This window comes from Caretta caretta, chromosome 1 (genome assembly GCF_965140235.1).
Source record: "Caretta caretta isolate rCarCar2 chromosome 1, rCarCar1.hap1, whole genome shotgun sequence".
Taxonomy (NCBI): domain Eukaryota; kingdom Metazoa; phylum Chordata; order Testudines; family Cheloniidae; genus Caretta; species Caretta caretta.
In genome coordinates this window covers 51,284,694-51,308,505 of record NC_134206.1, presented here as the reverse complement: position 1 = coordinate 51,308,505, position 23,812 = coordinate 51,284,694, and the positions used below count along the sequence as shown (strand labels likewise).

Below are 23,812 nucleotides of genomic sequence, written 5' to 3'. Positions count from 1 at the left end.
TGCCATTAGCACCTAAACTGCTAAGCAGGACAGAGTAAGGGGTATCTTTTTATACCTTTGTTGCAGTTCTTTTTTATTGTATAAAAATGTATCCAATTCTGGGGGAGTGGGAGTAGTTTGTTTTAATTTCTAAATAAAACAGGCTTGATAACTTCCTAACATTTATGCTCAAGTAACATTGACATGTGGTTAGACAACTTGTTTACCAAGTTTAAAATTGGTGCAATTTGAAACAGCTCAGCTACTAACCCTTCAACCACCAAATTGTATCTTAAAATGGAAAAAATAGCATTTAGCTAAGAATATGCATATAATTATTTTAAGTGTAGTAGCATGAGGCGAGTTAAATAGAAATCATGATCAATAGATTGTGAAATTAACTATGTATTACTGCTAATTTTTGTAAATGCCTTTTAACAAAAACTTTCTTTGAGTTATCCTTCCAAACTGTTCTAATTCAGGATTTAACCACACCTTCTCTGATCAGTAAGTCTTGGTTTTCCCTGGATGTGGTTTCTTGAATCTGGGCTGTGTCCAAATGTTGATGCCTTTTCCTCCACACTATTTATAAAATCTAACTTTTTTCCTCTCTGTCTAGATAGCAAAAACTTTTGTGATCAATCTTGATTACTGCAACGTCCACCTTTATGGTCCTCCTGCCACCCACATGTTGACCCTACCTCAACTTCCTTGTAAAATATGGATGCTAATATTTTCTCCTGCATATCTTAATCCAATCACTACACTGCAAATGATACCAGTTTCAATACCCTTTTTCTGCGCATCTCAAACAACTGTTTCTTAAAGTATCAACTATTCTGTTCACAAACTTTGTGAACTTATTAGTGACCAATCACTCTTTCTGAATCCCGATGCTTCTTTTCTAACCTCATCATCTTATTTTCTTTGTACCCCTTTTTGTGTCTTCTGTGAAATTAGATTGTAAGCTTTTTAGATAGGGAACACTTGTAATTATATATTCTGTAAGGTGCCTTACAATTTTGGGTGCTGTAAAATAATAATGTTAAGTCCGGTTAACGATATATTAATTAAAAGAAAGATGTGAGCAAGTCCATACACTGGAGATGCTTGGAAAGTGTAGTTTTTCTGTGGAGTGGTGTCTCCACTACTCAAAATACAGATGTCCACATGGACCTCTTTAATTTTTAATCTATTTGTACATGATAGCTTTGGCTCGGTCTATTATGAATGTCCCCAAAATGTCCAACAGCCATTAACATACACAAAATTCTAGGCTCTTAGTAAGGTAAAACTTTGCTGCCCTCCCATGAATCCAGACAGTGAAACTGTTTTACCCTGTCATCTGAGAAAGGCGGGGGGAGAGAGAGACTTCTGCACAAAGGAACATAATCAAAATCACCTTATTTTATAGAAGATATTGTACTAGGTTGTTAAGTGAGAATGACTATAGAAGGTTACGGACTAAACAACAGCTAAAATCAGAAATCAGCATATTGTCCATAGGGCCAAAGGGAGGCTTGCACAAGATCTATAAATCACAATTTAAACTACAGATTAGGACAAACTCCCAGACAGAGATCTGTGTCTTATAAGTGCCCTTAAGAAACTAATCATCAGCTTGGGAAACCAGTGAAAAAACAACAACCCTATATTGGACACACAGAGGGCAGAAACCCAACCTTTTGAAATACTGATAGTCAAGTACATACCAAAAACTTCCTGCAGAAGATCTAGGACTTTGTTCAAGGCACACACACACACACAGAGCTGTCTCTTAGGAAACTAAAAGAACTTCTTCCAAATAATGTAATAAGTAATGGAAGTAAAGGGACTCCTTCCTCCAAGAGAACTAACCCCTTGCACGTGAAGTCATCAGAGATAGGATCTGGAGTATAGGGGTGCAGAGCCTATCGCTAAGACAGGAGGTTGGGAATCTGTGTAAGGAGTCACTACTTGTACACGAACAGCTGGAATGTAGACAAACCAGGCTCTTCTTGGGCAAGCAGAAATAGTTACCAGGGCATACATCTGCCTCAATCTTTCAGACAACCTTGACTAATGGGAAGCTGGGGATAGGAGGGAGTCAGGTAAAGCAGACCCATGGACCAAGGGACAAAAAAGATTCTATGGTAGGCCACAATAGACCACATCTAGATACCCACTGCAATTCTTCTGGAATTAGGTACTCATCAATGACATAAACAGGTCATATATGGGAACTCCCACCTGGACAAAGGAGTGCTAAATAATAAGAGGGAGCGACCACTCCCTAGGAAAAACTGCATTTTAGTTTAGCCTGCATGGATGACACTTCAACGTACATAGTATCAAGTTGTGGCTCTGATAGTGAAATAATTTTAAGCCTACTGATTGGAGGAGACTGACAGAAGCTAGCTTGTCTATAGATGGAAGTTATCTCAATATAAGTTGAGATGTAAATTTAGACACATACAATTATACTGGTATAACTCTGCGTGTGGACACTTTTATTCTTGCATAATAGTGCCCTTTTTTGCTTGTTGGTTGTTTTTTGTTTTGTTTGTCTCAAGCCTCTTTGGAATGGGTTTAAGGTAAACCAAAAAAACCACTAATTCTTGAATAAGAGAGTCCACCTGGGTAGTTGTACCAGTAAAACTTTTCTATATAGACAAGCCCAGAGAATGGGAGGAAGTCAAAGGATATGAGTTATCATTCAACATGTTTCTTTCCACCATCTCTGAAGGCCCTAATGCAGTTTCTTAATTTTCTACCATCATTACTAAACCTTTGAGTCAGTTTTCAGCAATCAATTTTGGTTTTATATTTAATCTATTGCATTTTAGACTTATAAACAGTGTAAAATAAATTCTGTATCCATAACACCTCAACTGTAGTGTTTTTCAAGTTAACTTGAAGTTGGCCAAGAGTTTTTCAAGTTCTTTCCTGGTGCACATCTTGAAGGCAAGTAACAAAAGCATGTACACAACCAACAGGATGTATTGCAGGAGTGTATATAAAACACGTGGACAAGCAAGGGAGTTTTGTACGGTTGTAATGTTTAATTGGTCACCCAATTAAAGGTTTCAATACATGTCATAAGGGCAAGTGCTAAACAGATATGGGTTTAAAGGCACATTGAACACTTTGAAGGCTGTGAAAAACAACCACTACCAACATCAATTTTGGAAAACCCCTGGGTATTGAGGTCAGACTGAAGGTAAAGAACTATTATATTGTATTATAGAATAAATGTTCCAGAGCCAAACCTGACACTGGGATGTTATTCACATCCTACAGGTTTATCAAAGGCTAGATAGTTCTCTGGGAGAAATTGCTAGGATCCCTGTGTAGACTGATTCTATTTTAAACCTCATGGGGGTAAGGAGTGGGGCAAATACCAGTCTAACCATTTCAAGTCCAAAATCAAGCAGAGTCCCCTGCTGGGTTTTGAATGATGAATTAAGTAGAATAAGAGCTGGAGAACCTCTGCCTGCAGGGAACCGCAATCACAGCATGAACATCCTTTAGATGCTGAATAAAATTCTGGCACGGTGCCTCATTTTTCTTTGGACTTCAACAGAGGAGGAGAAAATAATATAAGAAAAAAGATGCTTGTCCTTAAAAAAAAAATTCTACCACGTAGTCCAGTGTTATCATGCACCAGTTCCACTTGTTTGATGTGATGAGTCCACCTACAGGTTATGTTACAGTAGTGCTTACAAATGAAATGGCTTGCTCAGAAAGCCTTTATAAAATTCTTTTCTTGGAGCAACATCAAGTATGTCTCTCCAGGTTTGCTCCAGGATGAGACAAATTGGCAAAAAAAGAAAGAGAAATTAATTCTGCATAAAAGCAGAAGGCTAGCTGGCTGCAAAAGAAAGGTATGGGGGTGGGATGCAACACATCAGTTGGCTAGCGGGATCCTTGGTCCGACCCACAATTCCCATTCTTAAGGTCTTAAGCCACTGACCCTAAATGTACCAAGACCAAAGGAGTACAAGTATTTCCTTCTTTGATAGAGTTACTGACCTAGTGGATAGTGGGGAAGCAGTAAATGTGATATATCTTGATTTTAAGAAAGACTTTTGACACTGTCTCACATGACATTCTCATAAGCAAACTAGGGAAATGTGGTCTAGATTAAATAAATATAAGGTGAATGCACAAATGGTTGAATGACCATATTCAAAAAGCAGTTATCACCTCTGTCAAACAGATGGCATATCAAGTGGGGTTCCACAGGGGCCTGTCCTGGGTCTGGTACTATTCAATGTTTTCATTAATGACTTGGATAAAGGACTTATAAAAATTAGTGGATGATGCCAAACTGGGAGGGGTTGCTCACCCTTTGGAAGACAAGATTAGAATTCAAAATGACCTTTACAAATTGAAGAATTGGTCTGAATTCAACAAGATCAAATTAAATAAAAAACAAGTGCAAAGTATTTCACTTAGGAAAAAAAATCAAATGCACAACTACAAAATGGGGAATAGCTGGCTAGGTGATTGATAGTACTGTTGAAAGGATCTGGGGGTTACAGTGGATCACAGATTGACTATGAATCAACAATGTGATGCACCTGCAAAAAAGACTAATAATCTGGGGTGTATTAACGGGAATGTCATATGTAAGACATGGGAGGTAATTGCCCAGTTCTATATGGCACTGGTGAGGCATCAACTGGAATAGCGTGTCCAGTTCTGGGTGCCACACTTTAGGACACATATGAACAAATTGGAAAAAGTCCAAAGGAGACTAACAAAAATGATAAAAGGTTTAGAAAACCTGATCTATCAGGAAAGATTAAAAAAAAAAAAACCTGGGCATGTTTAGTTTTGAGAAGAGAAGACTGAGGGGGAACTTGGTAACAGTCTTCAAGTGTGTTAAGGGCTGTTATATAGAGGATGGGGATCAACGGTTCTCCATGTCCACTGAAGGTAGGACAAAAAGAAATGGGCTTAACCTGCAACAAGGGAGATTTAGGTTAGATATTAAGAACAACTTTCTAACTATAAGGGTAGCTAAACTCTGGAATAAGTTTCCAAGGAAGATTGTGGAATCCCCATCACTGGCGGCTTTTAAAAACAAATTGGACAAACACCTTTCAGGAATGGTCTAAATTTAGTTGGTCCTACCACACTTCAGAGGGCTAGACTTGGTGACTTCTTGAGGTCCCTTCCAGCCCTACATTTCTATAAAGTCTTCAAGGGGATATTCTACTACAGTTTTGGACACAGAATTTGGTCCAGGTTTTCCTCAACGGCTTGAGAGCTGAAGAGTGACAACTAGCTTAAAAAAACCAAACTGCGATGCGCTATCCAAGACTGCACAGGACAGACAGGGCCTGAGAAATCCAAGAATGTCCCCTGGTCCAAATTTCTATATGTTCAAATTTTCCAAGTACTTCCTTACCTGCTCTCTATGAAGAGTTATTTGTATTAAGTCTTCCTTGTTTCTTAATCATAAAATTTCCATTTTTGTTAATGAAATTTTAAAAACAAAATTCAGTATTTCAGCCATTCTCAATACTTCTTCCCAACACCTCTTACTCATGAGATTTCTTAATTTGTCAAAATTTACTTTCCTGAAATCAAACGCCTTCTTCGAGTTCTGTTCTATTAATCCATTCCTTATTATACCGAATGAAAGTAATTGGTTTGAGGCTTTCATATTATTCTCTCATTTTCAATCGTTTGCTATACGTAAGAAACAGATCCAGGATAGTTTCTGCTCTACTTGTAATTTTTACATTTTGAATCATAAAGATGTTTTTTTTTGTTAACTGGTGTAACAGTGATGAGACAGAGTCCAAGTACCAATTGACAATCTCTATCATCCTAAAGTTAGACTTGAATCACATAGGCTAAAGACAAAGAAGAGGGCATAATAATTAACTTCTGTTAAACAGTGAAAAGCATCTTTGTAACAGTCCAAATCATTAGACCATGATGGACTTTTTCTGCAGAAGTACAATTATATGTGAAATTAATTACTGTAGATTCACTTTTCAAAAAAAGTGCCAGATGATATGCATTTTCTAGTGGCTATCTGAAACTCTGATTTGTAATATTTCCGGCCATGTTAAACGTGTTCAGAACATACACTTCTGGGTGGGAATCTTAGCAATTCAGGAGTTAAACCTGAAAGATCAGGACAACATACCTTGTTCCCTACTTCACACAATTCCTACAACCTAATTAAATGGCTCATCAAGCTAGTAGTAGATCATTGAAGACACAGGGTGTTCTTCTATAACTATCATGTGGCAGGTGCTCAGGGAAGATTGCACTATGGCTAAAATAAGCAGAGGTTTCTGTTATGACAGTTTTCAGTTCCTGTGTATCCAAAGATCTGTGAACTATCTGTCAAATAGTGTTTTCTGCCAAAAAGAGTGGAAGCTGTAAAGTCTTGAATGTTGGTTCTGTTGAATGGCATGCATCTACATATGCTGATTTTTACTGTCCCTTTAACCTTTCATCATTCTCTGATCCAGATATATGGCAAATTTGTAATATGGGACCTCTTCATATTTATTTGACTTGTCAAAATGTCCTTTTGTAAGAAACATTTCATGTCCTAGTAGCCTTTTAAGTGGTATGACTGTACACAGGGAGGCTGTTTCAGTAATATCTCTTTTGGTAATCTCAATTAGGGAAAGAATCTTACATAACTGATATATATGAAATTCCAGCAGGCTGTACACAACAGTTTAACCTAATTCATCAGCAACTTGTTTCTGTTTAGGAAAGGGCTGTAAAATATGCACAGTAGGATTCCAGTCTGTAGTGATACTTTCTGTTTGGAGCTTTTTGTGTAATAAACACCTGCTGATTTTCATGTGGTTGGAACCAAATCCTGCAAATTCCATTCTTCATTACAAAAACTCATGAAATACCACATGAAAGCAATGTGCAAAACATTCCACATGTGTAAAGCCACCCTCATCAAATGCTCTAATAATATTCAGTTGTTCAATGCATTGTTAGTGACACTGAACACTCTTCAGAAGTTCGGAAGAAAGTCACTTATCTCTACCTCAAGTTCTTGTTCCAATTTTTAGCCATATGAGACTTGTTAAAGTCTTTCAGAGACAGCAGTGTTGTTTTGCTGGGATTTTGTTGCAAGCGTTTTATAGTAGATTTAGAAGATAAAGGAAAACAATAAGCAGTGAGATGAGTAAATAACTGTTTGGTTGTGCAAGTCAATGGTGAAATATACAATTCTCCCTGACCAGCTTCTAGGTACCTTAACAGCTGAAAATTGTCCAAGCCAATATATTTTGGGAATTTAAAAATATTGTTCTGAGGATCTATGAACTGAAGGAGTGACCAGAATTGGGCTCTGGTTGCTTTTTGCTACAGAAAATGGTATACGACAATCTCCATCTCCTCAGGTATTTTAAGAGTGAAAGCTCTGTTATGAGTTCTGACAAAGCGTTTTCTCTCCCCCTTTCTCAAAGATGTGTTAACATTATTAGTGTACCCCTTGAAAAAAATTATACTTTCAAGATGGTCCCTAAACTGGGCTCTTTGAACTCTGTGAACAGTGACCAGTGCAAGTGTTGCGGAGAAAACAAAAAGATGACACACACATAGTAGCCATTTTGGAGGCCCAGAAGGAGTCCATAGGCAGGATCTGTACAGAAAAGGGATGTGAATCCAAGAAGGTAATGTTACTTATACAGAGTTTAACTTTTTTTCTGTTACATGTTAATGCTGATTGCCTTGCCTAGCCTGCTGGAGAGTGCCAAACAATTAGCAAAATAATTTGATTAGCTGAAAGGAATGGTTCCTGGGCGTGTGAATAAAATTAGGAGTCTGGATGTGGCAGAAGGGCAGAAAGAGAGAACAGTGTGCAGCAGAGGAGAGCTGAGGCTAGCAAGGAGACAGTCAGCTTAATAGTAGCTGTGCTCCAGACCACAGGAATGACAACAAAAAAAAAGCCTTGAAAAATCTCAAAGAGAAAGGTGGAGAGAAATTTTGAGCACACAGGACTACCAGTTTTTCAGCAAAGCGTACCAAGGAATTCTTAGATTGTCACAGTCTATTGGCAGAAATTGCTACCCATGTATATGCAACCACAAAAACTACAAGTCGGGCAGGTTTTAGACCTGGAAATGGAACAAACTGTGCAGGTAGTATCGATAAGTTTTCTCCTAGTGATAGGACAGGGAAAAGTGTTCATGCTGACTCTTAACTCCATGAGCGGCTATGAATACCACTGATCACTATGTGCTGCCATATTTGAGGAGTGGATGGTACTGCTGCTTGTTACTGGCTAAATTCCTTTCTTTAGTCCCAAAGGATTGTTTTGGGCAACTGTTCCAAGAACTCTCCCATGCAGGGTTCCACATAAATCTTATTGTCTCATCTCCTGTGCAATATATACACATGGCCATTTGATAGGTTAATGAGGAGGCATAAGCCTGTGCTGCCATCAGTATGATTATCTTTGTTTCATGTAATTTGAATGGTGCAGTGGAATGTATAACACAGTATTTGTAAGAAAATGACCCTTGGAGAGGGCTACCTGGTTGAGGCTCCATTCAGACAAAACTGAGGTAATAATGAAGAGGAAATCAGAAGAATTGGTAAAGATGAAATTAGCATCCCTCACTTGAGGAGTGAAAGCACCATATAGAATCACAGAATATCAGGGTTTGAAGGGACCTCAGGAGGTCATCTAGTCCAACCCCCTGCTGAAAGCAGGACCAATCCCCAATTAAATCATCCCAGCCAAGGCTTTCTCAAGCCTGACCTTAAAAACTTCTAAGGAAGGAGATTCTACCACCTCCCTAGGTAACGCATTCCAGTGTTTCACCACGCTCCTAGTGAAAAAGTTTTTCCTAATATCCAACCTAAACCACCCCCACTGCAACTTGAGACCATTACTCCTTGTCCTGTCTTCTTCTACCACTGAGGATAGTCTAGAACCATCCACTCTGGAACCACCTCTAAGGTAGTTGAAAGCAGCTATCAAATCCCCCCTCATTCTTCTCTTCTGCAGACTAAACAATCCCAGTTCCCTCAGCCTCTCCTCATAAGTCATGTGTTCCAGTCCCCTAATCATTTTTGTTGCCCTTTGCTGGACTCTCTCCAATTTATCCACATCCTTCTTGTAGTGTGGGGCCCAAAACTGGACACAGTACTCCAAATGAGGCCTCACCAATGTCGAATAGAGTGGAACGATCACGTCCCTCGATCTGCTCGCTATGCCCCTACTTATACATCCCAAAATGCCCTTGGCCTTCTTGGCAGCAAGGGCACACTGCTGACTCATATCCAGCTTCTCGTCCACTGTCACCCCTAGGTCCTTTTCCGCAGAACTGCTGCCTAGCCATTCGATCCCTAGTCTGTATCTGTGCATTGGGTTCTTCAGTCCTAAGTGCAGGACCCTGCACTTCTCCTTATTGAACCTCATCAGATTTCTTTTGGCCCAATCCTCCAATTTGTCTAGGTCCCTCTGTATCCTATCCCTGCCCTCCAGCATATCTACCACTCCTCCTAGTTTAGTATCATCCCCAAATTTGCTGAGAGTGCAATCCACACCATCCTCCAGATCATTTATGAAGATATTGAACAAAACCGGCCCCAGGACCAACCCCTGGGGCACTCACCTTGACACCAGCTGCCAACTAGACATGGAGGCATTGATCACTACCCGTTGAGCCCGACAATCTAGCCAACTTTCTAGCCACCTAATAGTGCATTCATCCAGCCCATACTACTTTAACTTGCTGACAAGAATACTGTGGGAGACCGTGTCAAAAGCTTTGCTAAAGTCAAGAAACAATACATCCACTGCTTTCCCTTCATCCACAGAACCAGTAATCTCATCATAGAAGGCGATTAGATTAGTCAGGCATGACCTTCCCTTGGTGAATCCATGCTGACTGTTTCTGATCACTTTCCTCTCATGTAAGTGCTTCAGGATTGATTCTTTGAGGACCTGCTCCATGATTTTTCCGGGGACTGAGGTGAGGCTGACTGGCCTGTAGTTCCCAGGATCCTCCTCCTTCCCTTTTTTAAAGATTGGCACGACATTAGCCTTTTTCCAGTCATCTGGGACTTCCCCCGTTCGCCACGAGTTTTCCAAGATAATGGCCAATGGCTCTGCAATCACAGCTGCCAATTCCTTTAGCACTCTCGGATGCAACTCGTCCGGCCCCTTGGACTTGTGCACGTCCAGCTTTTCTAAATAGTCCCTAATCACCTCTTTCTCCACAGAGGGCTGGCCATCTACTCCCCATGTTGCGATGCCCAGTGCAGCAGTCTGGGAGCTGACCTTGTTAGTGAAAACAGAGGCAAAAAAAGCATTGAGTACATTAGCTTTTTCCACATCCTCTGTCACTAGGTTGCCTCCCTCATTCAGTAAGGGGCCCACACTTTCCTTGGCTTTCTTCTTGTTGCCAACATACCTGAAGAAACCCTTCTTGTTACTCTTGACATCTCTTGCTAGCTGCAGCTCCAGGTGCGATTTGGCCCTCCTGATTTCATTCCTACATGCCCGAGCAATATTTTTATACTCTTCCCTGGTCATATGTTCAACCTTCCACTTCTTGTAAGCTTCTTTTTTATGCTTAAGATCCGCTAGGATTTCACCGTTAAGCCAAGCTGGTCGCCTGCCATATTTACTATTCTTTCGACTCATCGGGATGGTTTGTCCCTGTAACCTCAACAGGGATTCCTTGAAATACAGCCAGCTCTCCTGGACTCCTTTCCCCCTCATGTTAGTCCCCCAGGGGATCCAACTCATCCGTTCCCTAAGGGAGTCGAAGTCTGCTTTCCTGAAGTTCAGGGTCTGTATCCTGCTGCTTACCTTTCTTCCCTGTGTCAGGATCCTGAACTCAACCAACTCATGGTCACTGCCTCCCAGATTCCCATCCACTTTTGCTTCCCCCACTAATTCTTCCCGGTTTGTGAGCAGCAGGTCAAGAAAAGCTCCCCCCCAGTTGGCTCCTCTAGCACTTGCACCAGGAAACTGTCCCCTACGCTTTCCAAAAACTTCCTGGATTGTCTATGCACCGCTGTATTGCTCTCCCAGCAGATATCAGGAAAATTAAAGTTACCCATGAGAACCAGGGCGTGCGATCTAGTAGCTTCTGCGAGTTGCCGGAAGAAAGCCTCATCCACCTCATCCCCCTGGTCCGGTGGTCTATATCAGACTCCCACCACTACATCACCCTTGTTGCTCACACTTCTAAACTTAATCCAGAGACACTCAGGTTTTTCTGCAGTTTCGTACCGGAGCTCTGAGCAGTCATACTGCTCCCTTACATACAGTGCTACTCCCCTACCTTTTCTGCCCTGCCTGTCCTTCCTGAACAGTTTATAACCATCCATGACAGTACTCCAGTCATGTGAGTTATCCCACCAAGTCTCTGTTATTCCAATCACGTCATAATTCCTTGACATCACCAGGACCTCCAGTTCTCCCTGCTTGTTTCCAAGGGTTTGTGAATTCGTATATAAGCACTTGAGATAACCTGCTGATCACTCCTCATTCTCAGTATGAGGCAGGAGCCCTCCCCTCACAGACGTTCCTGCCTGTGAAAAAGGATCACAATTTAGGAGCCTTGTTAAATCCTAGGACACTCCAGTGCAGCTATAGTGAAGAGTGCTTTTGGGGGGGGGTGGCATCTGTGCCCAGGAAGGAGGGTGTATATACTTTTCTTTTCAATACAGACCATGTTACAGTTATTCAAACCATTGTCATCTCAAGGCTAGACTACTGTAATGCAGTTTACATGGGTTGCATCTGGAGACCATCTGGAAACTGAAGATACCACACTATGTGTCTGCCCAACAGTTAAACAGAGATTCACAATGAAAGCTGCGAATCCCTGACTTCTGTTATCTACCCAGGCTGTCTGGCTGTTTTGGGGATGATTCTAAGCTGTTGGTTTTAAACTTTGTAACTCCTGTTGCATAAGGTGGCACTAGCCAACCTGTCTGACAGGCCTGAGTTTGTAAGTTGGGTGGCATTGATCTGGCTTGTAGTGTCAACTGTTTAATGTAAACTGAATTTGATATAATCAATTAGTAGCACTAAAATAGTAGCTCTACCTTGAATGGGGGAACATGTATACCTATCTCCAAGAATAGTTTTAACCTACATAGTGTTTTAAGAAATCAATGAATCATATCAAGATACAAACAGTAAGAAGTGCAAGACACTAGGAGAAAAAAGTTTATTGGGAAAAGAGACAAATAAGGGGAAAAGTACTACTTTAAAAAGCAAGTAGAAAATCAGTATATCAGTAAACACCTCCTGCATCCCCAGTCAGCAACTACACAAAGTCCTTGTGACACCAGTAGTCTTACTAGAACATGAACAACTAACAGCTGTGAGAGCTCTACTTGTCTCTGGCTCAGTCCTGACCACAGCAGCCAGTTCCCCATCTCTCTTCTCAAAATGTAAACCACATTGTACTTATTATCTGAGCATGGACTGGAACTGTGCTTCAAGCTATTAACTAAGGGAAATCCTATGGTCTGCGTTAGACAGGTGGTCAGATCAGACCATCAATGGTCTCTTCTGGTTTTATAATCTATGAATCTATAAGTTTAAGGCATATATGACAGCATAGTATAGTACACAGTTTTATCATCCAGAGTTTGAGATTGCTGCATTAACCAAGAGGTGAAACCATGAAGGAGTTATGCAGGTCTTCTCAAAAATGTGCCAATAAAACTTTATTATGCATATATCTCATACAGAAATTGTTTTAGAAATGGAATTAGAACTGTGCAGGTCATAGAGGAAGAGAACAATTATAACTAATATTTCAGAAAGCTCTAACCATAACCTAAAATAGACTTTCTAGTATTGTGAACTTATGGTCTGATATCTCATGATCTATCAGGGATAAAATGGGTGCCATGGTATCAATGAATAGGTTTCTATTAGTTTAAATGATGGGCTACTCAATTTCAGTCCTTAAATTATCACTGTCTTATGTACTGAATACTGGTACTGTGACACTAACATCGAAATTCCATTATTTGGTGAGGTAAGGAACACACACTTATAGCACAGATTATTTTTTTTTTGAAGGGGGAGAGTATAAGTGGGGAGTTTTTAAATTTGAAAGTAGTGGCTGTTTGAAGTTGCTCAAAGGTTTAGAGTGCTAGATGCTGTCTCAGCCGGCATATATTAGTAAGCAGAGTGCTAGGTAAAGTGGGTTATAAATGCACCCATGATTATGTAATTTATTACATGGATTTCAACAACTGTGCAATTACAAATAAAACCCAGACACATAAAAGAGCCTAGATCCATCAGGGCTGAGGGTCAACATCTTCTATTGGCGTCAATGATAACTGATGGTGTTCAGCACCTCACAGAATTAAGCTGTTGGTAGCTATGGTAGACACTTTAGAACCATGCAAAAAATAAAATAAACAAAACAAACCAGGCATGCAGATGTTGAAAGACAGAAAGAAGAGGAATGAAATATTTATGCTTCAAACTTGAGTAATTAAAAGGAAATATGTTTTACAACATACAAACAAATTTATGTTGATCAATTTGAAAAAGAGGCAGCAACTCCAAACACGATGAAACAAAGTTTATTTACTACTTTGTAATCTTGTTATAATTAAAATGTTTAAACATCTAAAACAGTAGATCAAATTCTTACAAAGAGAACAGACAAGCTAATTGTTGTTCGCCATTAAAAGATTCAGCTCACATTATCAAGACGCTACACAAGATTTCTGTGCACTCACATTCTAGGAAGAATTCCATTGGTAAACTCTATTCAATAGAGTCAGTGGAGATGCCCTTTGAAGGGACAAGGGGATCATACTCTTTTTAATAAAGAAATGCTTGGAAATTATTCTGAATACAAATTTTTCCATTTATATAATTACTCTGATTGATCAATGCTTAGGTATCAAGATGATAAGCACAATATACATATCCAAGATAGACAAATTAACTCCTAAGCACATTTATTATATCTAACACTACAATAAACAAGTAGTTTCTTTTTCCTTTACAAGTACCATTGAGTGTGCCTAAGACAGCTTGCTTGTCAAAAGCCATTATTTTAATTATCTTTATATCTTAAAGAGGAAATAGTACTCCTTGATCAACAACAACTACTAAGTACACAAGAAATATCTTTTTGCATTGAGTGGAACATTTTCAAAGATTGGTGCCTACAAACTAGGCACCCACGTAACGGGTGTTACTTCAACAGGAGCTATGAGTTCAAAGCATATGTGAAAATGAAGTTACTTATGTAGGTGTCAGCATATAATTTAGTTGCTTAACTTTGGATGTCCAATTTTGAAAATTTTGAACTGCCCAGGTAACAACTCATCTTTCCAAAAGGGAAATAAATGAACCATGTATAGATGTGAATATGATATAGATTAGATATGCAACAATAAGTTACAGGACATGATTAATTATCTTCCCTTGGGTGAAAAGAATGATCATCCAATGTGGAAGAATTATTTTTGCTGCCATTCCATTAGTACATATGGGTAACAGACAATCTTGGATAAAGAAAATTTTGTTCTACTTTTCAGACCTTTCTAGTAGTAGTCTGAGTAATTATCTATATCAACAGCAATTTCTTTCTGCTGAACATAATTGCATATTTTGATGAAAACTTTGAAAATCAGAAGAGACCAGCCTTAAGAGCACTAGAGAAATAATAAGCAAATCAAATGGTGTAAGGGAAGGAGTTTAAAATGTAATGCAGTAAGTCAAAAATGAAATTCTCTCTCTCTTTTTTAATGAGATAAATATACTCCTGTTCAGCTAAGACACACCCAGTGTAGGTTCAAAATCTGGTCTCATGTAAAATTGTTAAAAACTTGTAGTAAAAGTTCACTGGGTTTGAAATATCTTTTTATTAAACACTCTGCTCTTTTGTTGTAAAAACACAAAAGCTCCAAAAGATAATAGCTGTTGTGTCAGACTATAAAAAGTTTTGCTTTATTTCTTTACAGGCAAACAGCCAGTAGATGAAACACAAAGCAACACATATTCTCTATCCCAGAGTTTTGTTAATATCATTAATGATGCTGATATACAGTTGTGACAACCAAAATGTGAAGCTTTATTTCACAGCAACACGATCTATCACCAGGAGATCACATTAAAATACTGCTCTTTACTGCAGCAAGGTACATGTAATGACAAGATAAATGCTACCTTTTTAGGTTGCACTTTGTTGGTGTTGTAAAGTATTATAGAGAAAATTCCCATGAGTGCTGCCACTGATTCAGTTGCATTGCTGGGAGCCTAACTGTGGTCAGGACTCCTATGGCTTCTGACAGTTTAATCTCTGTCACTTGCCAGAAGCTGCAGGAGTTCATGCTGCAGCTCCCACCACTGATGGCACTGATACAGCTAAACCAGTGCTATTACCTGTAGGAATCTGTCTTAAGAAAGGACGTAAATGAAACTAAGCCAAGCTTGTTTGCACTCTGTAAGAAAGAGTGAAACCAAACAATATCTGTCAAATATCTGCTATGAACTGTGATTTTTGTTTTCCTGATTTTAAGAGATTAATTCAAATAATGTTGTAACCAAAGTTGCAAAGATGTGCCACCAGTAATTTCACTGAAATAAGTTATCTAAGACAGGAACCCACTGAAGCAGCTTAGAATCACCTCAAATTTCTGGGAAAATCCCTGGTCAGTAGCTTTACATGTATTTAAATGAAATCAGTAGTTTCCTTTCACAATTGTAAAACTATGAGACACTAGAAAATATTTGAACCCATGTGGGGAATTATTGCATTCAAATGGCTTTCCTTGTGTTACAGAGTAACTAGACAAATGACCGCACTGCACCTTTAAGAGGGGAGAAGGTTGTCCGACTGGCCAAGGGAAAGGGAACAGTGTTCTAGGGCTGTGGGGGAGGGGGAAAATGAGGTCAGAAGTGTTGCAAAAGTTGGGAATGGGTCAGACTGGCGATTGTGACTCATCCCTGGGACCAGAAGGGTTGAAAAGGGGCAAACCCAGGCCAGAGAAGGCTTCTTCCACAGAGCAGGCGAGGCAGCAACCAACCCCTGTCCCCTTTAGGTGGCAAAGTACCGGGTTTGGTTCGGACCTTCTGGGCATTGTGCTAGTCGCCCCTTTTTAGGGGGGGTGGGAAGAAATTTTTCCTTCACCACCAGATTGGTGGAGTTGGGGGGGGTTTCACCTTCCCCACACTGGGTTCAGGAAGGGCGTTGTTAACATGAGGCATGAAGGGAGTTAGGCTATATGTTGCAACTCATTATGTAAGTGCGGGGCGGATGTCCAGTGCAGGAACTCCTTACTAGGGAAGGTGTACAGTGACCAGATAAACGGCTTGGTAAAGGACTTAAAAAGGAGGTATTAGTTAAAGGGTGTGTACGTGTTCGGGGCTCCTATGAATGGTATGGCAAGGAGCCAACTCCCCTTTCTTATAGTCCACCTCAACCCTCCTATGAGGGAAGGGTGATGGTATGGTCCCAGCAATGGGTTGGCTGGGGAACCTGGATGAAAAAAAAAGGGGGGGGGTTGGCAGAAGCCCCCTGAATAGTTATTGAATGAACATGGGGTTACCTGCACTGTACACTGTTCTTTGTAGTCCCAAACTTCTAATAATAAAGTTGCAGCCTGATTAAAATCATATCAAGTGTTTCCTGTCCTTTTTTGGATATAGCCGGACAACAAACATAAGACCAACTGCCCAACAGCCAGAATTATCAGACACAAATACATTGAGAATTAAGGATAGAAGAAGGGCATGTGGTGGGGGATGCTGGCTCTGGGCAATGGGAGAATTACATATTAGTATTTGGGTGATGCATTTGCAGGAGAGAAGGAATTTGGCTGGAGAATTAGACACAAAGTTATGTTTTTCACAATAGCCCTTATGTAGATCATTATATGTATAAACTTTGCTGCTTTGCATGAATATCTAGGAAGTCTATTCATTTGTGGGAACAAAAGTAGTCAATTTTCATGAATCCACAGGCATTACTCAAATAGAAAATAAGTTACAGGAAATGAAACTATATCTACCTAAATTTCTTAATGCACCACTAAGTAGTTATATAACTTCCTCTGAAAAGGAAAGATTAATTCACAGCTCACATGCATATAGCATTTTGTGCCCTGTGCACAAAGTAATAGCGAAAATATTAGTAATTTAATAATGGTTCAGTACCTTCAATCAGCAGTTCTTGTCCATGACTGCCCAACAGCGTACGGGACAAGAAAGGGGCGAAGTCTACAAAAATTTCACGCAGGAGTGGGGCCACTTTTTCCAAAGCTCTTTCAAGCTTTGCAGTGATACTGTTGAAAAGAAAGCACATGAATTAAAGGCAAATAAATATCATTGATTAAATGATATCATATTATGTCTATTTACTAATCAAGGGTGTAAGTATCAGTGTCTCTTCTGATAATGGAATGACTGATTTGATTAACAATACAGTGTTTACAAAGCATTATTTAAGTTAGTAAAGAAATTGTAACACTCATGTCCAACTCAGGAAAATGACTGTCTCACTTACTTAGCAGGACTTATAAATCAATACAAAATAGAAAGCATTTTATTTTCATTTTTAAAGGATGATGAGAGAACTCCAGGCATCAAAATGCAAGTCCTCTTTATCTATCATCTCAACTAATGATGTATGTTTGTTGTGCTAAAAAAAGACAATGATTTTACTACAAAAACTTATGGTAGTAAGATATAAACCTCAATGAGTTTACCTTTTAAGTACAGAAAATTCAATTAAAAGGTGAAAATACTGCAACATGGAACATGTCTAATTTTTAAGTGTTCTCACTGTATGCAATTTTTTCCCAAATGAACTTTCACATCCATGAGGCAAGGATTCTCAATATTGAAATAGCGAAATTGGATGTGCCTGATTTCACCAGAACTTAATTGTCCCCTTTTATATCACCTTCCATAATGAAGAGTCTAGTATCATTTTTTTGTTTGTTGTAATGTTTATCCTGTTTGTATTATACAAGTGAACAAAGTATCAATAACTGCATTTTAAATCTCAAAAATAGTATGAATGTGCACTGGCAGTTGATCTGCAGCAACAACTTTGCACTCTCAGTATTTCACCATTTTTTTCAAACTTCAGAAGCATGAAGAGGAGAATTTTAATGGCTAAGACCACCTCATACAAACTTGCTTGATAAACTTTCAGACAACAACATCTAGCTTTGAGATGTTAGGCAAAATGCTCCACATGATAGGAAACTGAAGTGGGAGTCAGGAGACCTGGATTCTACTCACTGGCTTTGCCACTTACTAGCTGTGTAACCTTCGGTAAGTCATTTCACCTCTCTACACCTGTTTTCGGACTCTTCTTTTCTCTGTCTTGTCTATTTAGATGGTAAGCCTTTTGGAGTAGGGACTATTTCTCAGTATCTGTTTGTACACCACCTACCATTGTGGGGGCTTCCAGGTGCTACCCTAATATAAATATTAAGTAATAATCCTTTGTCTAAAGCAGTGGTTCCCAAACTGTGGGATGCACCCTCATCGGAGGAATGTTCAGGGGGCATGTGGCGGGGCCTGGGCCAGCCCCCCTGGGGGTAGGGAGGGAGCACCACCCAGCCCTACTTTACCCCCAAGTCAGCTCCACCCTCATTCCCTCTCCCACCCCAAGCCAGCTCTGCCTCTAGCCCCAGCTCTCCCCTCGCATTTCCCACTTCTGCCCCCAACTCTGCCTTCAGACCAAGCTCCTCTACTGAACCAACTGTGCAGTTATGGAGAGTGGGGCATGGACAGAATCCACTACTGGTAAGTGGGGAACCACTGGTCTAGAGTTCCAAGTTTATCAGTGCTATTAAATACTCAACATGTACTATTCCATCATGACTGAGTTACTATAGTCCTTGGGCTTCCCCATGCATGTAACTCCCCTCCCCATCAGTGGCTTGACAAGCTACTTCCTTCTCCTCTTTCAAATCTGTACTAAAGATTCAAAGTATTTTGTGTTTCCCACAACAGATGAATCATTAGTTTAAAAACACAACAGGAAACTAGATTTTTCCTCTTTTGGGCTTTCTGTAGTCTCTGCCTCTAGACTGCATGCCATTGGGGCAAAAAATATCTTTTTGCTTCTTTTACAGCACTCAGATTTCAGAGGAACAGCCGTGTTAGTCTGTATTCGCAAAAAGAAAAGGAGTACTTGTGGCACCTTAGAGACTAACCAATTTATTTGAGCATGAGCTTTCGTGAGCTACAGCTCATCTGATGAAGTGAGCTGTAGCTCACGAAAGCTCATGCTCAAATAAATTGGTTAGTCTCTAAGGTGCCACAAGTACTCCTTTTCTTTTTACAGCACTGAGAACATTATTGTTCTTAATTATCTAAGTGCTGACATTTTAAGTACAGGAAGAATCTAAAATTATTGATGATACCTGGAATGATGAATTCTGAGTTTTCAAAGGCATCCACTACATATAGAATTATATATAAATAAAGCTCATATGAAAGCCTTTAACTTATAATAAATAATATAAAACAGATGACATTAATACAGATCAGAAGCTCTCTTCCAACAACTCAAAATCATTTTGATTCTTTTCTTGCAGTGTATTGCGCCGCTGTTTGTACTAGCTGAAATTCAGATACTGGATTTGAAGATAAGGAAAGGGATAAGGAAATAAGAGATAAGGAAACAAAACAGAACAGTGCAAAACCCACCAATTTTTATTTGTTTGTTTCACTGTAGATATGCTCCTGAGTTTGGAGTTCACTTCACCTTAAAACTTCAAGTGAAATTCGAGTGTACGAAACTGGATGTTTGCAAGTTTTAAAATGTATATGAACTCTCGTGATCTATTTACATAATAGGGATGGGAGATTTTGTGGCCTGTTACTCAACATTGTTCTGATGACTTTGAAGGATGCCTTTCTAGGCTCTTCAAGTTCAACTGATTAGCAGACTGCTGCTATCTTCACTCCTCATGGGGGTTGTCACATTAAGCTAGCCTCCACAAAGATCCAAAATATATTTTCAAGGGAGTGTGTGACGTGCTGGCTGTTCCCCTACCCAAACACACACACAGCAGTAAAGGGGCAGCGAGACAGACTAGTCTGGTCTCCCAGCTGCCTGCAACAGCCACTTACCTATTCTGTGAAGCTAGAATAGTTCAGAGTACAATGTGCAGTAATAAGGAAATCCCATGCAGGGAATAAATATAATCCCTCTTCACTTCTGAAATAAGGGACTTTTAAGAGTGTTTTGCAATAACTTGATGCTGCATTTTCCACTCAATTTACATATGTTCAGGACAAATTGGAAATTCTCTAATCCTTCGTGTATTTTTTTCAGTGTAGTCCAATTCAACAGTGGATCAAATTTCAAGTATTTGAATTGTCTGACATACACATGAAAGACTCTGCATCATATTACAAATACCCTGTACCATCCAGTTCTTCTCTTTTGAAGGGGCCGGTTTTGTTCAATATCTTCATTAATGATCTGGAGGATGGCGTGGACTGCAGCCTCAGCAAGTTTGCAGATGACACTAAACTGGGAGGAGTTGTAGATATACTGGAAGGTAGGGATAGGATACAGAGGGACCTAGACAAATTAGAGGATTGGGCCAAAAGAAATCTGATGAGGTTCAACAAAGACAAGTGCAGAGTTCTGCACTTAGGACGGAAGAATCCCAGGCACTGGTACAGACTAGGGACCGAATGGCTAGGCAGCAGTTCTGCAGAAAAGGACCTAGGGATTACAGTGGACGAGAATCTGGATATCAGTCAACAGTGTGCCCTTGTTGCCAAGAAGGCTAACGGCATTTTGGGCTCTGTAAGTAGGGGCATTGCCAGCAGATCGAGGGACATGATAATTCCCCTGTATTTGACATTGGTGAGGCCTCATCTGGAGTACTGTGTCCAGTTTTGGGCTCCACACTACAAGGATGTGGAAAAATTGGAAAGCATCCAGCAGAGGGCAACAAAAATGATTAGGGGGCTGGAGTACATGACTTATGAGGAGAGGCTGAGGGAACTGGGATTGTTTAGTCTTCAGAAGAGAAGAATGAGGGGGGATTTGATAGCTGCTTTCAACTACCTGAAATGGGGTTCCAAAGAGGATGGATCTAGACTGTTCTCAGTGGTAGCAAATGACAGAACAAGGAGTAATGGTCTCAAGTTGCAGTGGGGGAGGTTTAGGTTGGATATTAGGAAAAAGTTTTTCACTAGGAGGGTGGTGAAGCACTGGAATGGGTTACCTAGGGAGGTGGTGGAATCTCCTTCCTTAGAGGTTTTCAAGGTCAGGCTTGAGAAAGCTCTGGCTGGGATGATTTAGTTGGGAATTGATCCTGCTTTGAGCAGGGGATTGGACTAGATGACCTCCTGATGTCCCTTCCAACCCTGATATGCTATGATTCTAAGTTGTTAACATAGTAGAATAACGACAGGATTCGATAGACAGGATTCCTGTTTGAATAAGTGGGTCAACTAATAAAGAGGTGGTTCCTGCTCTCTCTGAAGTGAATGGGAGTTTGCCACTGACTTCAGCAGGAGCCAGAGTACACCCCAAATTGCTACCAGCAGGTAGAATAAGTAAACATTTGCCTGAAGTAGTACCGAAGATTGAGTTCCCTATTCATGATCAAAAGTAACTGAGGCTTTCTCCCAATCACTGGTCTCCATTTCTAGCTATAGGTCATACAAAACTCTACAGGACAGCATATTATAGAAAATGCACTAATTTCATGCATCAACAAAATATTCTCAATAATCTGCATTCCATTGGCCACTTGAATAGATTTATAAGAATAAAGAACCTTCTCAGATCATTCTCCTCTATGTAACATTATTAACCTGGAGTTGATGATAATAGGAAATTATAAAATATGGAGATTACATACTACTCCTTATACAGACCAGACATTTACTGCCCACAGTACATTAAATCATAAAATTAACATCTCTGGAGGCTTCCCAGTAACACTCTAGGAAGTTTTTAAAGTTTGAGAATTAATAATTTCTTATTTTACAGACTGAACGGAACACAACCCAGAAGTAGAGGAGAAGTCTGGAAAGATTAGATTGGAAATGTAGGTTTTAAAACAGAATAAAGTAGATTGAAATGAAAATGATTTCTTAAATGCAGGGACTGGATAACTTTTACCCAAAGTAAAAAGTATGTCATCCTGGGGAGAGGTCTCGCTACTTATTAGTATGGTTGATTACACAGGAAGTATGTAATAAATTCATCTCTACAATTAATAATTGATTTCAATCATACAGTTACAAAGTGGGATTGAAGAAGTTTTCTTTAAATTATCTAGGAGGTTATATAATCCAAATGGGAAGACAGAAAAATAAACTAAACGACTAACTGGCAAAATGCCAGCTACATAACCATGACCCGTATTAAAGGTTTTACTAGATGGAAAAGTAACCAGGGAGAAAATTAGGTATGCAATTAGTTCACTTCAACCTGTACAACTTCCAGGCTTAGACGGATTGCCTGTCGGATTTGATTAAACCTACCAAGAATGGCTATAGCAGCTTTTATTAAATATACTTTTATACAGAGTACTATTTCTCAAGGGAAGCTAACCATCTGTCCTGAAATATCTCCTTTTGCAATATGCTTTGAGCTAAATAAAAAATCCAGATTCTCAAGACCTATATGTTTCCTTAACAATGACTCCAAAATTCTATCTAAAATCTTACCTTTTTCAGTAAGGATTTATTACATGACAATCCATCAGTTTGCACTTGGAAAAAGCAATGCTATATAAAAAGGTAGTCAAGAGAATCTACTTAATCTAAAAAGTGCGCAACTCACTCAAATGGAAGATTTTTCAAACACACAACTAGTGCAGTTGAGCATTTGCATTTATATCCTCAGTTGGACTTCAGATTCAAAGAGGCTAAGTTGCATACTGGTAGATGCTCTACAGTTTCATCTCTTTTCTATACAGAAATAATACGGTCATAAATGTACAACTTCCACTGGTCATCAGTCACTAGCATCAATAATTAGAATCATCTGACAATTCAGTTATTCAGCTCTCAGGTACTGAAACGATTCCTTGTGACTTCTATAGATCTCTAAGGACTCTAAACAAGAGCCAAAGACTTGCAATAAGATCCTTTATACAAATGTAAACAACAAGAAAAAACAAACAAACCACCTTATATTCCAATGCATTTTAGTTCAAATGGACAGAGCACTGGACTGGGAGCCAGGAGGTCTGAGTTCTATTCCTATCTCTACTATAGATCAGTAGTGTGACCTTGGGCAACTCACTTCACCACAGTGTGCTTTTTTTCCTCCCTTCCACTCTAGCTCAATCTTGCCTATTTAGATTTTAAGCTCTCTGGAGCAGAGACTTATTTCTGTGTATATTCAGCTTCAAGCACAATAGGGTCTCAATTCCATTTGAGTCCTCTGGGTGCTGCTAAAATATATACCATATATGAAAAATAATAAATAATTTTAGAAAAAAATATAGGGGTCTCAAATAAAAAAAATTAAGTAAGTTAGAAATTCCATGACATGCTATTTAAATTAGTTATTGTTTTTAATTTATACTTAAATGTAATGAATTCCTTGCATTCAGTTGTTTTCTGCACTGTCACCTCTTCCCTTTGCATGGTAACATAGGTACAACCACTGACAGCTATCAGTTATGCTATTCACCGCCCTGCACTTTAAGCAGTGTGGGGGTTGTCTGGCTGGCTGGGAGAAGAGGGCTTTCTGGCTTGGGGGAGGAGGAGAGATGTAAAACTGCTGGAAAAGCAGTCAGCGTGGTGGACGACTCACCACCAAGGAATGAGGGGTTTAAAAAGGTCAACCTGGGCCTGGCCCTCCCTTCCTACTTAGGTCAGAAATGTGCCAGGTGTTTAGCTATA

At 39.6% G+C, this 23,812-nt stretch overlaps 1 protein-coding gene across 5 annotated transcripts in view; it reads right to left on the bottom strand.

Annotated features, from left to right (window-relative positions):
• The window catches only part of NBEA (neurobeachin), an 858,254-nt gene that overhangs the window by 414,078 nt on the left and 420,364 nt on the right, over positions 1 to 23,812 (bottom strand). For all 5 annotated transcript variants that reach the window (XM_048847621.2, XM_048847613.2, XM_048847638.2 and 2 more), the window contains one exon: positions 17,123 to 17,250. In XM_048847621.2, the coding sequence (XP_048703578.1) occupies positions 17,123 to 17,250 (128 nt within the window). The remainder of the gene's footprint in view (positions 1 to 17,122; positions 17,251 to 23,812) is intronic.